Genomic DNA, 16,883 nt, shown 5'->3' on the forward strand with positions numbered 1-16,883 from the left:
CCTTTTATATCCAAGGTTACTGTGGGAATTTTAATCATAAAAGACTGTCAACATTTTTTCAACAAAATATACATTTTATATTACTATTCATTAGAGAAGCTTCAAGCTTTTTTTTGGCAATTGTCACAATAGCCCTCTGAAATAGATTTGATTATACTCACTTTCCAGAGGGGTAAGAAGAGGTACATTTAAATCACTTGTCTAAAGTAGGACAGGCCCCTAATCAACCAGGAATAGAACAGCCCAGATTCAAGATTCCCTGCTTAAATCCTTAAACCACACATACATTCATGCATATAAATAAATCAGTATAATACTGTATAGTCATTATAACACACCCCTTTGCTGCTTTTCAATGCATAAAAATTAATGAATTAATTATGAAACTCTTAAATAAATGTTGGGTGCGCACATAGATACGTATTTAGAGAGACACTGGTACTAACAATCACGAATCTAGGGTCCCTGTGTCATGGAAATAAGGTATGACCATAGACAAACAAATTATGGTTCAGAGTCATTGGTATGCCCTGGCTGCTTTGTGCTGCTCCATTAATGCAATGCAGCATTACAGTAAACCCAGTTCAACTTGCTGAGTAAACTGGACTTTTGGGTTGGCCAAAGGAGCCAGAGTGTAGAGGTGGTTCTGTCATATATCTAATGCATAAAATGTGTGGGGGTATATAAATTGTATAGATACATCTACATGTTACAAATGTCTTTTGGACAGAACTTTCTTAAAATTGGGTTTCTATAAACCAGACAAAGCACAATAGCCTGTTACGCTGGGGACATGAAGGCAATTGGATTAAGAGTTCACAGTTTCATAAAATTGGTTTTAATAAAATCATGGTTTACCGAAACACACACACCCACACACACACACACCCCTCTACCTCTCTCTCTCTCTCTCAAATAAAACCTCATTTATTTTCTATGTCCGTCCTGCTACCTGGGAGTTGCCGAGGGACATTACACCGGAAGTGGAATGGCTCCAGCTGAAGATCTGCTGGAGCTCAGAGGTGCAGAATGCAGTTGTGCACTTACAAAACAATGCACACATTTCCTTTTTGGAGAAACAAGCCATTACATTTTCACACTGCCACCCCTCTGACTACTGTCAGATAATTTGAGATGAAATGACTGGGAGGCTATTAGGAAGTTCCACTGGGATTGTATAGAAAGAAGCAATACAAGTTTGCAGTTCTTGTAACAAAATAAGTCTCTGGGAAGGAGATAAACAAAAATATGCTGGACAGTTTTGTCCTACATTTTGTCATTTTAATGGTGGAAACAAAATGATTACTCCAACAGATTATTCACTGCGATTTCTTCAAACTGAGAATTAAAATAGATTTCATATGCTTGAAACTATAAGTGACAGTTCATGGACTGTACGGATCCAAGCAAAACAGTGTTGTGCATCCAATAAGTGGGAATAAACAAGGTGCTTTGTAGCAGTTTAAAGACAATTTGCTATGTTTGGAAGGTTCTACCACGGGCTGAATATCAACAGGATTATTTTTTTAAAAGCATGTTAACTCTAAAAGCAAAAACTAAACAAAAGGAAACAAAAGAGACTTTCCAAAAGGAGCATTTCAAAAATCAGTCCTCCTTTGCTATTTTTTAAATTGTAATACGGTTTATTGCGATTAACTCTCTATGTATTACAAGCAGATGTAATCTGAAATCCCATAGGAATCTAATTTAAAAAGATTACTCAGAATAGTAAGTTATTTTTAAGATATAAAAAGATCTTTGAATTTTTAGTTACCCCTGCTATACTTGTAATGTGTTTGTTATTATGCAGTCTTATTACAGGGATTATTATTAAGGATTGCACATCTCAAAGTAGCATTAATGTCTTCTTAAAGTTGGGTTAAAATTTATTAAACAATTATATTATTCTTTCTTATAGACCTAAGGAAAATGGATTTAGTCACTCACCATTCTGCTGCAGTTTTCCCAAACACACCACTCTAATGCAAACTGCAAGGTGTTAAACCCATCTGATACAAAGGGATTATTAAAAAAAATGTGTACTATATACTTCCACAGAGATTTCACTTCTCCAACTCTGGAGTCCAAGTATTTCTAACATGCCCATCATTGCAGAATTCAGCTGTCAGACTGTGTTAATTCACATTAATGTTTTAAAAAGTAAGTTGGTGTATGATGAAACTTGACAAAGTATCAAGTTCCCACAGGAGAACAAAATACTGCTACCTGCCAAGTCAGAAGGATTTTCTCCTTGCCAGCTGCTTCATGTGTCATTTACCACCCGCCTTTTCTGCTGTACTCCCAAGGTGTTTGTATTGCAATGGGGAGCCGCAGAGCAGTAGAATGGGACACAACAGTACAGCACCCTTTAGGGTCCACAGGAGTGGGAAACTTGACTTGAAATTCAATGGCGGGAGAGAGCTAACATTCCAATGAAAATTGGGGTATCAGGTTCCAAGTGAAGCACTCCCTCAGAGCTGCGTAGCATTGGATGGGTTGTAGCAAGGGGTGGAAGAGAGAAAAGCTCAGAAAGAGAAAATAAATAGGTGGCCTCATCCCCTTGACGTGACTTCACTTTCATTGCTAATGGGAAGGAAGGAAGTGATTCTGGTTTACATTGAGTAACCCTGCCACACCGGCAGGTCTGCATGCGTAACTGAGCTGGCATGTGTCAAATCAACGGAGATGAACAAAAGGGCTTTTTGGTGAGGAAGGAGAAAAAAATCTGCGCTCCCAAAGGAAATATGGCACTGGTTTTAAAAAAGCATCTCACATTTTAGAGGACTACCAATGAATTAGTTTATTCGAGTGCAATGGTGCATTTGGCTGCAGCTCTGACACCAAGCTAAAAACCAGCCACAGTACACTAATGGCAACAGCTGCTGCGGTTACTCCCTTAAGCAACCTCTTGCCTTACCAATACTAAACAACTGTACAAATGCAGCGTGAAATGATGCAGGGGTTGAAAAATGGGCCAAACTTCTACAGGGCTAGCAGACGACAGAAAAGCCAGTAAGAAATTCCTTTTTGTATTACTTACAAAGGGCTTACATGCACCACAATAGCAGCGAGTGGTTTAACTTTAGCAGCTGTTTAGTTTTTTTTAAAAATATTTGATAACTTTTGCATAGATCTTCTAACTAGAACTGACTGTTTTGTGGCTCTATTTGTTTCTAGTATACTGGATCCAATACTTTATAGTCAACAATGACTTTGTAGTTAGAGTAGTAACCTTGGAGCAGGGCTAGTTTTCTTAACACTGTGATTACACTTCCTGTAACAACAACAAAAATGTGGACAAGTGCATAACTATGACATGATACAACAATTGCTTTCTTTACCACTCTATAAAACAGGGCTCACAGGAATATCATTTCAAACTGTTTTCACAGTCTGGCTTTCAGGCCTGTAAGATATACTTCTACAATTTATAGGGAAAATGTCTTCATTTTTAAATGTATTATTATTGGTCTGTGTGTATGTCCCAGAAAACATTGGACAGCAGGACCAAGATTTTCAGAAAGAGGAGCCCAGAGCTGGGCTCCTAAATCCCTATTTAGGCACCTAAGTAAGTAGACTGAAATTCTGGCCACATATTTAGGTGCTTAAATTGAATTAGGTGCTAAATGAATTGAGGAGGCTAAAGTTAGACTCCTGTTTCTGTAAAATCTTGGTCCAGCTACCCAATGTTTTCTGTGAGAGAAGGCTAAGTTTCTCAGGCCCAAGACCCCATCGTCACTGCCGGTGAACCATTCCATGTGTCGTCTAGTTTTCAGACGTCACATCATCCAGTGAAAAAACCAGCTCAGAATGACAACAATTATTAATTTGTATTGGGAAGCCAAGAAAATGGCTCATTTATCCATTCTTTGGCTTTAAGCATTCAATAACTTTCCTGCCAGGGAATGTATTTCCCCCCCTCTACATTCTGTGGTTTACATTGTTATTTGTTAATATATATATACATATAGTGGCATACTATTTACCTCAGTCTGCAGCTTCAGGCCTTTGTACAGCTTCCCAGACTACCCTCCTCTAGGAATTCATGAATATATAACTGAAAGGCTTCTAGTAGCAGAAAGCATGTATTCAACATGCAGTCAAAATACACACATTTACTACTTAGGCCTGTTGAATATTGGAATGGTGCTAGGTCCAAAGCTGTAAAAATCTGGAATATTACAACTTGTCTTTGAAGTAATGGAGCATCAGCTTTGATACATTTTGTTGTTTCCTAATAATGTCTGTGACTGACTAAAGTACATCTTTATCTTTAGGCATGGATGCCTAATAGAGAGATATATACCTTGATAAATTTGTGGGTGGATGGGTATAGAGTGCCAGGAATTTATTTAATAAGAGAACTAGCTATAATAGTGCATTATGTTTTTGTAAACACATGTTTTAGGCAGATCAATAGTTCACTACATTATTTTGGTTAAACGTGACTGTTTATTAATGCATATTTTTCTCTGAGACACTAAATTAAATTGCTAATTTTTTTCTTCCTAACCCTCTGCCTTTAATGCAAGTGACTTGTAATAGGTTATTCCAAAACCAAGAAGAAGATTTTAACTAAAAACATATCAGATTTTTGTGGAGAGAGGGACTTTCTACTCAAGGTGGCTGCTGCTAAGATTAACATTTAATTCTTTGTTTTCTGAACAGAGGCCCAGATTTTAATCTCTAGGTGAGAATCTAATCTGCAGTCATTCCACTGTAATCTGTGGAATCAGTTGAGATTTACACTAATGTAACAAATGAGAATCTGACCATAATTTCCAAAATACTAGTTTCCTGACTGTCACATTGCCAGTGGTTGGCCACAGAATAAAAGAGGTAAAACGCTGCCCAAAACCAAAGAAGGGAAAATATCAGTATGACAAGAGGATGAAAGAAAGACATCTGCAAGAAAACTATGATTCTACCTCTAGCTCTGTGCAGTCAATGGGATTCACAGAGGGGCTCAGGGGGAACTGGGATCTGTACATCCAGGTAGGCAAAAAGTATTCAGACTCTCTCTCCGCATGGGTTGGGATAAGAAGGGTATAGGAAAGCACAGCTGGCAGTGACTAAGGGACTGAAGCAAAGCTTAAAGCTGACGTGGTTGGGTTAGGCCATTTTCCATAGTGTGTAAAATATCACATTCTTAATGAAGTGTGTACCTGAATGTTGGGGTTTTGCCCATTGATGTCCGCTTTTGACAGGTCAGGAAAGTTTGGGAGATCCAGGAGGAAAGATCTGGGTCCATCTCTTTGTAATGATGTGTGTCCATTTTCCTGCCTGAATCGCTGTTTGGGGAATGGCCTGTGTGCTGCCTGGTGGTCAGGAAATTGTCTTTTGTCCTTGGGATTTAATGTGAAGCTGGTTTTGGGAGCAGAATGGCCATCTGCACCCAGGGTGTTCTGGGGAGAAAGGAATACATTAAATAACACCATTAACAAAAACAGCAACAATAAAACCCAGTTTTGGCTACTCTGACCCCTAGCTCCAACTTTTAAATTGATGAAGATCAAACAGACAGCTTGTGTGCAAACAGCAGAATACCAGGACAACATTGCTCAGGCAGTCTTTGTACATTCTGCAAGGTGCATACAAATCCTTACATGTACATCCCAAAGCTAGGCACCCAAGTACGTAAAATATAACGCTAGAATTTTCCAAAGAGTTCAGCCTCAGCTCTCAGGGAATCATTCCATTACAATAGTATAAATCTGCAGCCAGACCAGATGAGATAAGATTCAATGTCACTTGGGTGCCCTCGCTCCTTCAGGATCTTTTGACAATCTCAGTCTTCCAGCAGGTCCCCCCCAACATGGACACGGGCACCGAACTTTAGGCATCCACATGTGAAATGATTGGCCTTCACACCCTGACTTGCAAAAGTGTAGTGCAAGATCAAAAAGTGCTTTTGAAAATCATGCCCCCTAATGACCTAAAACAATAAGAGGGCATCATTATCGTAAAGTGGTTTGGTTTTGTCCCACAGCGAAATCAAAACAGAAGTACTGAATGCAAAGTTCGCATTGGACTTCGCAGGGTTAAAAGAACATCACACTGCTGAACTGGACAGCTCTTACTCATCTGCCTTCAAACTCACTTAGACACAAACTTATAGACTTTAAGGCCAGAAGGGACCATCATGATCATCTAGTCTGACCTCCTGCACACTGCAGGCCACAGAACCTCACCCATTCCTCTCCTGTAATAGACCCAAACCTCTAGCTGAATTACTTATGTCCTCAGATCACGATTTAAAGACTTTATAATTCCTTTAAATGACCATCATTTTCCTCCTAAACAAAGAGTGAGCAGAGGATAGAAAGGAGAAAGAGGCAGAAAAGTAATCTCAGTAACATGAAAAACAAAGAGCCCAACTTCCCTCAGTAAACTCTTGCTCAGGGTAAAGCTTACCTACTGTTACCACACATTAGAGAAGCATAATAAAGGGCATCTGAGGTAACAAGGTCTTCCCAAACACTGAGTACCGTCAATCACAGTGCTAGTTATTAAAGGCATGCAAACAGGATATGGCACATACAGAGCCCGTATGTAATTTTAATAGACAGATTAATTGTAAAGTCTAGCCACCTTCAGCTAATGTACGTGTTTCTGACAGGCATACTGGTTTAAGGCTTTAGATTACTGTTACATAATGAGTAATTTACATCAGTATCGTGGAACACAGTGATTAAACAGTTTCCCAGTTATGCACGGAATACATCTGACAAAAGACACTATTGCTGCTATAAAACAAATTCAGACAGACAGAAACCAATGAAGAAATGTGACATTTCACTGTTTTGGGGCAGGGTATCTGATGACTTTATTGCAAAATTAAATATCCACTTCATAAAGGGCTTGTCCTGTGATTTCAGAAGCATCTTCATTTTCTACACTAATGCAGCCTACATAGCTGATGGAATTAGTAAGAGATATGCACAGCCCCAGCCCTCTGTATCATTGGTTTAAATTCAAATTCAGTATTGACCTGTAGCTCTTGTAACAAGGGTGTGACACACAAGATTAGTAGTAGGAGACTCAAGTATATTTCTACCTGACCTGAATTGGGGTTACAAAAGTTAATACCCCTTCACATAACAGGAGTGAGTGGCTACTATTATGCTTACCACCATTCAATAGTTCAGTACCCGAGGTAAGATAAACTGGTGGTTTTAATTAAATCCTTAGCAGGCAGGTGTCCCCATTATAAAACCATCAGAGTTATCACCAAGACCAGGGTGCAGTTGCTTGGAGGAGGGGGATTAGACTCTTTTCCTTTGCCCTGGAAGGTGAAGGGCTTTATTTTAGCTAGAAATATCCAGACCCTGACAAACCTCAAATCAACTGTCCAGTTAGAGGGGATGTTTTGTGATGTTATATGTAAGGTAAGCTGTTGCTATACCTAATGTATGGTTACATTTCTTTAGGGCTCCAAGGTTAGTACCCCATGGCAGTGGCTCTCCAACTTCTTTTTTCATGGAACACTTGAAAATTGCTAAGGGTCTTGGTAGACCATGTAATGATCTTTCCAAATGTTGTTTTTACCGTCAGCTAACTACTGAAAAGCACTTGGATAAAAGCACTATATAAAAAAACCCTTAATAATAAATGTTTTTTTGTTCTACAAATAAAAACACACAACTCATATTTTAATAACAGTAGTCTTACATTTCTAATGTGATGAATGTGTCCTCTCCCCCCTGCTGGGGCTGGGAAGGAGGGTGGGTGGGTCTCTCTCTCTCTCTCCCCCATCACAGCAGCCCCTGAGCTGGTGCTGGGAAGGAGCAGGGGGGTCTCTCTCTCACCACAGCAGCCCCCCGAGCTAGGTCTGGAAAGGAGGGCCATCTCTCCCCAGCAGCCGCAGCCCTGGAGCTGGGGAAAGTCGCCTCTTTCTCTGGTCACCGCAACCCTGCACGTCCCAAATTCCCCCCACCCCCTCTTCTCATGCCATTCTCCCCCCTTCCTATTTCCCCCCCGTCACCCCACTGCCCCCTCTCACCAAGGCCACCACCTCACCTTACATGTGCATCTTCTCCAGGGTCCAGGCACCTAATTAGTGGAACCACACCTGCGTGGCTCCACTAATTAGGGGGGTGGCCCTTCATTCTCTCATGTGTGGCCGCCCAGGCATGCACCTTAGAGGGAACTATCTGCAGACCACCTGAATGGAGCTCGGTCTGCAGACCACAGTTTGAGAACCTCTTCCCTATGCTGATGGTAATCCTAATGATTAGATTCCTGCATGGATATAAAATTTGTATCTGTGTCCCATCTGTGATCCACAAAAATGGTCTGACTGTTCTTTCACTGCAAAGAAATATGTAGCAAAAAGGAGCAAAGCAGATGCAAAGGCAGCAGTGCCTTCGAGTTTCTCTCTAAAAATTTTGACTCAGATTTCTAGCCGATGCATCATTATAACCCCCACTGAAATCAGTGGAGCTATGCTGACTTACATCAGCTGATGCTCTGGCCTGCTGTATTCAGTCATAATATAGTAAACTAGTATTTACTTGCCCCCTGTTGCTCAAAGCATTGCAAAACTGCCTGTTAGATGGCAGCTACCCAGGTGCCTAAAACTGGAACTTAGGTGCATAAGTATCTTTGTGGATTTGGGCCCTTCTGATTATATCTTGACCTAGCTATTCCCCGCTCTGGGACCACTTACATTGCCTAGTGTTACTCTTCTTCTACTCTGTGTTCATGATGTGGTGCCAGGCCTGAGGGCTGCTCAGGTGACCTCTGTCTAGCTAGCTTGCGATTTTGTAGCATTGCCCATTGCAATAGTATCTGAGTCCCACTGCCCAAAGTGCCAAAGCAACCAAAATATGACTCAAGGTAACTTATCACGTGTACATAATTAAACAAAACTCAGTGCTGATAAGTGCAGAGTAATGTACATTGGAAACTACAATCTCAGCTATACATACAAAATGATGGGTTCTAAATTAGCTTTTACCACTCAGAAAAGAGACCTTAGAGTCATCGTGGGTAGTTCTCTGAAAACATCTGCTCAATGTGCAGCAACAGTCAAAAAAGCTGTCACAATGTTAGGAATCATTGAGGAAGGAATTGATAAGAAGACAGAAAATATCATGATGCTGCCATATAAGTCTATCGTACACCCACATATTAAATACTTTATGCAGTTCTGGTTGTCCCATCTCAAAAAGCCATTATGGTCAAAGACACAACCCCATGCTCTCGGTGTCCCTAAACCTTTAACTGACAGAAGCTGGGACAAGAGACAGGGGATGGATCATTTGATAGTTGCCCTGTTCTACTCATCCCCTCTGAAGCATCTGGCACTGACTGCTGTTGGAAGGCAGGAAACTGGTTCTAGATGGACCACTGGTTTGACCCAGTATGGCCATTCTTATGTACATAGTACACTTCTACCACGATATAACACTGTCCTCGGAAGTCAAAAAACCTTACCGCGTTATAGGTGAAACCACGTTATAGCGAACTTGCTTTGATCCGCTGGAGTGCACAACCCAGCCCCCACCGAACGCTGCTTTACTGCGGTATATCTGAATTTGTGTTATATTGAGTTGCACTATATCGGGGTAGAAGTGTATTAGGAAAGCTAGGGTCTCCATTTCCTGAAAGGATCATCCTGCAAGGCCTAATTCAGACCTAGTTTAAGTGAATACAATTTCACTGTTGTTGCATCCAGGCTGAATCTGGTCCATGATTTAGGACAGCAGGATTAGGGTTTTGCTGTTTTGTGTAGATGAACTGTTCGTGTTTACTATTCTGAATTCCAGATATATAGCACAAGGCCAAAGTTATACCTATGCTTCCTTTATGTGTAGACTCATTCATTTGCTGAATGAAATATGGTATTTAGAAAGGTCTTGAGCCAATCCATCCTTAACTCAGTTTCAGGGGTGACTTCTTCCTTGCCAGGCTCCTTGTCTTTCACAATATTGGTGAATGCTGGTTTCAGATCTGAAGTCCTTGCAAACAATGTTTTTTCCTTCAGAGGATTGGGACAAACCCAACCCTCCTATCCCCAAAGTTGGAATCTCTTTACTACAGTTTTTGAACACAAATTCTACAGGATGGCTGATATCCTCATGCTCCATTTCTAGCTCATCTGTCACATTCTCCTCACTTGTTAAAATACAAACAGCACAGCTCATCCTTAAGGTTAGGAACTGACAATCTCTGTAAACCTTTTTACAATAGAAGGGGATTTATCTGTGGCCAGAGCTCCAGGTCAGCAGGGGGGAAAAAAAAAAAAAAAAGGCTCCATTGCAAGTTATTTGTTTTAAATACAGGACACATGGTCACTTATTCTGCAGCAGATAAAGCTATGGGGATTGTTATGCAGGGAGGGGAAGAAGAATTATGTGGGGCCTTGAAGGAGGAGTAGCAGCACAAAATTTAACTGTAATTAAGGAGATTTTTTTTTCAAAGTCTTAAACGGGAGGTGAGCATCCAATTGCCTTTTGTATCTCTGAAAATCTCCCTTTTAAAACATTAGCTAGCAACAGCTTTGTGTGCAAAAACTTATTGACTTCATAGTTGAAAATACAAAGGAACGGTTGAAACAGAGGCCACCTATTTTACTTGTATTTCAGAACCATCGAGTTACAACAGGAAGTACTAATTCTGCTATCTTTTTTTAAAATTTTAAGACTGGTGCAAGATCTTGTCCTGACCACCTTGGACAATGAAGCGTCCACAGAACAGGTGCAGCAAGGCAGCGATGCCAACTTCTCTGCTAACGTGCCTCAACCCTGATTTAGGGCTGCCATCTAATTGGATAAACACAAAAACCCTTGCCCTGCCCCCTGCCTGGAGGCCCTGCCCCCACCCTGCTCACGCCATCCCTGCTCCCTCTATTGCTTGCTCTCCCCCACTCTCACTCACTTTCACTGGGCTGGGGCAGGGGAGTGGGAGAGGGTGTGGGCTCTGGGCTGGGGGGTGGGGCCAACGGGTTCGGGAGTGTAGGAGGGGGCTCTGGGCTGACCCTGCAGCAGGGGATTGGAGTGCAGGAGGGGGTAGGGGTGCAGGCTCTGGGAGAGAGTTTGGGTGTGAGGGAGGCTCAGGGTTGGCATTGGGGTGCAGGAGGAGGTGCAGTCTCTTGGAGAGGGCTCAGGGCTGGGGCAGGAGGGGGTGTGGGGTGTAGGCTCCAGCCAGGCAGCGCAGCGGGGTTAAGGCAGGCTCCTCCCTGACCTGGCCCCATGGCGCTCTCAGAAGCAGCTAGCACATCCCTGCGGCCCCTGGGAGGAGCAGGGGGCTCCATGTGCTGCCCGCACCCCCAAGCATCGCACCCGCAGCTCCCATTGGCTGCAGGTCCCGGCCCCTTCCCCAGGGGATACAGGGTTGCTCCAGCTGCTTTCAGAAGCAGCACGGAGCCAGAGCAGGCAGGGAGCCTGCCTTAGTCCTGCTGTGCCACTGGAATTTCAGCACCTAAAATCTCCTGGTTTGGCTTCAGTAGCCTCTGGGAGATAGGGCCTGATTCTGGGAGTGTCCCAGCGAAATCGGGAGGGTTGGCAACCCTGGTTTGAGGGGCCATCACCAAGGACATGGGATCCATCACCCACTCAAGTGAACAGGAACCCTTCCTTTGACTTCAACAAGCACTGGATCAAGCCTTTAGCCATCTCAGTATCTCAGTGCGGAGGAAGATTCAATAGCACCTGTTTACACTAGAGCTGAATTTTGTCTATGTAATCTAAATCCCAATACTTAGAAATCACGTCATCTTTTACACACAATAAGCATGTCCCAGCAGACTAGAAGTATCTGCTAAAAGCTAGAATCAAAGCCACAAAAAAATTCCAGAAATCCAGAGTGCTAATGCTGTTTAAATACAATTTATTTTGGTCTGGTTTTTACAGGTCAGCATGTATAGTCAGTGTAATTGAAAGACAATAGATACCTACATCTAAAATTCTTCTTGTGGCTTTTTAAGATGATCTTTCACAAGTTCATTCCACTCAGTCACTAAGACTATGATTTCAGTGAGGTAAACCAGGTTTAATAATTGAAGTTTTTATCTCTCCCAAGCGGAAAAAATGACCTTGCTTGAAAACAATTCACAGTTTCAATGTTTCCTTCAGCCATTTATCGTTTCCAACAAACAATTACTCCCTGCATCTATGCCTTCCTCTTAAAGGCCACTAAATATTCACCCTGGGCTTACAGAAGGGTCTGATATTCTGGCTGTGGTAGCTGGCAGATGTTTTCCTTAGTGACTTGAAAGTGTTAATTCCATGTGGGTCACAAGCTACAGGATGACTTCATCACACAATCAAAAGTTAATAATGGGGAAGCAAGAAAGCAGACATGTTATATTTGAAAAACGTGATGTTTCCTGTGCTTACTAGCATCTTGGATACTGAAAACACATCACCAAACCACTGCAAGTCTGCTTGCCTGCCCCTCTCTCATTCACCCCCCCCTTTTTTTGGTTTGGCTTTGTGGGGGTAGGGGGGAGGCAACAATTGACAATAATAGTTAGTGCTTCATATGTTCAAAGCACTATGCAGATACTAATCACTGCAACAGTCATGTCAGGTAAATATCCTCCCCAGTTTAGACAGAGAAACTGAGGTAGAGACTTGAAGTGATGAGGTCAAGGTCACATACCACATCTATTCCCTTGCCCATTATATAAGCAATATATTTTTAAGCCTGGAAGTGCAATGTGAGCATCTCCATTTTGGAAGGACTGGGGGTAAGGGTCACATGAATGACTGAATTCCAACGGAATAACTTGCATCGGCATACACAATGGTAATAAGCTTTCTTGCTTCAGAAACAAGCTACAGAGGATGCTATGTCCTCCTTCTGCCCTGGAAGGTTGCAGGGGCAGGGAGGCGCGGCTGCAAGGGGAAGAAACTGAGGAAGCAGACATGTAAAAGAACTAGGCTTCTTATACTATACATACACCATCTATATACAAAAATATTCTTTAAAAACAGTTCCCCTTCTTTCACTATTTACTAGAGCCCGTAAAAGAAGCATGACTTGAGTTTCAATTTCAAACAACTCAACGGGCATTCCAGTAGACTGCAGACAGGAAATGAATACCATATAGGAACTGAACAAGGCAGATGCCTCTGGATCAGACAGGTAGGTGAAAGAAAAATATTTATCTTCATTTCTCCACCACCAGCCCCTGCAGCTCACTACTGAAGTCTAAGTTACTCTTGCAATAAATTAACTGAGTCTTTAAACTCATTAGCTGCACTGAATGCTTGAAGCCACCTGGATGTTAATGACATTAACATTGATGGTCAAATTCATCCTAAGAGTAAATCCATCACCTACAGTGGAATTCTATTGAGAATTAATCTCAGCCTGCAAGCTTTAAGACCCTACTTTTGAGGAGTTTGATGACCATTTTATCAAGCTTGGTACCAGTGTCCCTTTACTAGTCATTTGGGCATCTTAAAACTTCTTCTGAATTCAGCAGTTCAATTGTGGAGAGAGCAGTGGGACATCTGAAAGGAGATGTCTGAGAAATGGCTAGAGTGAACAAGATCTGGACTGGGATGGAGAGGTGCATCTACTTGGAGCTGGATGAGATGCCCCAGTGTGTATACAGCAAAAAATTGCAAAATTCTGAAGCGCTTGCTGGTGGTCTGTGGTGAGGTGGCTGGCTATATATTGCTCACTCTTCCTTGCTTCCTGCTGCTTAGTTACATTACTTTCCTAATACTACTCTTCCAAATAAATGTCTGTAATTGACACAGGGACATTATGTGACTGCCTCTCTTTGCTCCCCTCTAGTAATGCAGATTACGCTACAAAAGAACTAGGGAACCCATGGTATAGCAGAAGAAGACTGGAGAACCGGCAGAGGAGAAGCCACTACAATCAGTCAGCAAGGTCAGGAGAGCACAAAACTGTGAAAGCCAAAAATGGAGAGAAAGCAAAGAGAGTGAAAGAGAAGCAGAAGTCAGGAAAGGCTGGAGCAGAGAAGCACCCGTTTCACTCTGCTAGAAGCTAAATGAGTGAGGTTGCTCAGTGGCTTTGGTGAGGAGGGCAGAATCAAACCTTACTTAAAATGTTGTCTGGGCTGGAAGAGAGATTCAAGAAGAGTAGAGGAGATTCTGGCATTGGTCAATTTCTTAGCATTTGCCCCCAGACGTTTCGGGCAATTACTGCAAAAAAAATTTTAATGGTGCAGTAGGAGACAGGCTGGACAGTTATGGCAAAATCATGTATAATTTGGGCATTAGCCTGGCCTCATTTTTTGGTAAGGTCACCTCTAACCGTTTCCCATGGGCTATTTTGTTTAGGATTCAACTTTCAAAAGTGATTAGTGACTTTTGGGATCACAACATTTGGATGCCCAACTTGAATCCTTAGAAAAGGATCTGATTTTCAGGAAGTGTAGAGCACTTATTCTCTGAAAATTGAGGCTCTTTAAGGTGTCTCCAAGAGCAACTTTTGGTGCCCAAATGAAAATGTAGGCCTTAATTTTAAAACCCAAAACAAACTGCTACCTAAATAGGCCTCAATCTTGCAAACTCTTACACATGTAACTGCTCCTATGGGTAGTCTGACTGACTTTCCTGATACCACCCATGAGAGTAAAGTCAGAGATGCGTGTTAGCAGAATAACAGTCACGTATCTTTCATTGCTGCTGTTTAATTCCACTTTGCGTTTGAGTGGGAGGGATTAACGTCCAATATTGAGCATTGTCAATTTTGGGGGTGATGGTAATATGTCTTGTGGGGGAGAGGTGCTGGGGAGGCTGACTGGTGTTCCAGCTATCTTTCTTTTTAAGAAATGCAGAACTGAGTAGTGGGGACCTGGTATATCCCCTTAAGTCCCTCTCCTCACTGATGTATGCAAAAATTCAAGCACTGACTTCAGTTGTAAATTCCTCTCATAATGGACAGTGGGAAGAATTAAAATGGCAATACCCGAAGCAATCACACGGATAACATTAAACTCGACTTTACTCTGACCATCCATAAAGTGACAAGCAAATCTTATTTCAGCAACAGTCATTCCATGCAAAGCCCTATTTTTGACTCACTTTTAATGTGCTATTTAAAAAAAAAGAAAACAAAACAATTTTATTCCTGGAAAGGGACAAAGGCATGAGTAACTATGGCAGGGTCTGCATCCAAGAGAAATGGTCACAAGCGGCACAACAAACAAGATGGAGAAAGGCATTTTTGGCCCCCAGAGGTACCCATGACTTCAGGAGCTCTATGGGATCTAATGGTTTCTCCTTAAGCACTCTAGTTGCTACCTTTAACCAGCCTTAACTGAAATGAGCTTTGGCCAGTTTGCTTTCATCAGTCTGCATCTTGGGAAACGAAAGACCCTACATCATCTGGGCCTGACAAAGGAGACAGAGCTTTGGTTGGGAACAGTGTCTGTGAATTGCTGCTAAAAGTTTCCTTTTTCTTAAATGGTCATCAGCCTAGACTGAATCAGAGTGGGGCATATTTGAACTCAGCTGATTTCTGCACAAGAGAGCTGTCAGGGTAGATGAGTAACTGCACAACACTGCCTTCTGGTATTTCTCCATCCTTGCCACATCTGCCAGTGTCCACAGCTGAGTCAACAAAACCTGGTGGTCGGAGGCAGTTGTGGCTGACAGATGTATGGTCACTTGACCTTTGCCAAACATAACCAGGGGATCATCCACCAAATCAACAAGAAACCTAGTGACTCGATAGCATCTTATGCTGGCATTCCTGCCATCTCAGCAGCCTTGACTAGATGGGCAGCTAGAGATAGAACAAGTTAATGATCAGGCTTAATTACTGCTCATTTCAGAGATGTGTTAGTATCTCCATCTATAGCCCAGGTCTTCTGAGTACAAGGCACTTGTGCTGCAACCACACGAGGCTCTCCCCAGTGTCAGGGCATCCTCACAGTGATGCAGAGTTAGTGTTGCAGCTCCAGTGCTGCCCCAGCTATGCTCCCTACACCCTGAGTTCAGGAGGGTGCTCCAGGCTGGGACTGAGGGGTTTGGAGGGCAGGAGGGGGATCAGGGTTGTGGCAGAGGATTGCGGAATGGGAGAAAGTCAGGAGTGCAGGCTCTGGGCAGCGCTTACTTCAAGCAGCTCCTGGAAACAGTGGCACGTCCAGCTTCTACACGGAGGTGGCCAGACAGCTCTGCGTTCTGCTACGTCCACAGAAGCTGCCCCTGCAGCTCCCATTGTCTGTGGTTTCTGGCCAATGGGAGCTGCAGAGCCAGCGCTTGGGGCGGGGGTAGCATATGGAGACCCCTGGCTGCCCCTGTGTGTAGAAGTTGGAGTGAGGACATGCCGCTGCTTCCGGGAGCTGCATGGAGCCACGCCATGCACAGAGCGGGGCAAGCCCCTGACCCTGCTCCCTGGCTGGAGCACCGGAGTGGGGCAAATCCAACCCTGTTCCTCGTCAGGAGCTCAAGGGCTGGATTAAAAAGATCTGACAGGCCAGACATAGCCCCTGGGCCATCGTTTTCCCACTCCTCCTTTAGGTAATAGAAGAGAATAAAATGAAGAAAGAAAAGAAATATTTAAAGCCCAGAGAGAAGCTGAAATGATGAACAGGTAGTTCTGACAATAGAGAAACTGCAAACTACTTACTCATACCAAGACGCTACACTCCTTTCCCACAGACAGTTAAGATGGAGCGTGTGGTACAGACCTGTGATATACATGGATTATCGTCTATAACAATTGTAGTGAATGCAGACTTGTTTCGATGTTTTGGAGGTCATAATCCTCCTCCTCTGCCTCTTCTCTATTGTTACAACATCAAAGACCAACTGCTGGCTGAGATGCAGTCAATATGAAAAGGGCGACCACCAAATTTACTGCTTGACTTCATTCCCTTTAAATGGAATAGGCACCATGGCACTTTTTCAAAGCTCAGTCACAGACATATATCTTCTTTATAGGACATCATG

General features: G+C 42.7%; 1 protein-coding gene across 1 annotated transcript in view; it reads right to left on the reverse strand.

The window, feature by feature from the left end:
• ISM1 (isthmin 1) overlaps window positions 1-16,883 on the reverse strand; it is a 50,012-nt gene that overhangs the window by 11,825 nt on the left and 21,304 nt on the right. The window contains exon 2 of the mRNA XM_032789838.2: window positions 5,166-5,405. Coding sequence (XP_032645729.1) covers window positions 5,166-5,405 — 240 coding nt within the window. The remainder of the gene's footprint in view (window positions 1-5,165; window positions 5,406-16,883) is intronic.

This window comes from Chelonoidis abingdonii, chromosome 3 (genome assembly GCF_003597395.2).
Source record: "Chelonoidis abingdonii isolate Lonesome George chromosome 3, CheloAbing_2.0, whole genome shotgun sequence".
Taxonomy (NCBI): domain Eukaryota; kingdom Metazoa; phylum Chordata; order Testudines; family Testudinidae; genus Chelonoidis; species Chelonoidis abingdonii.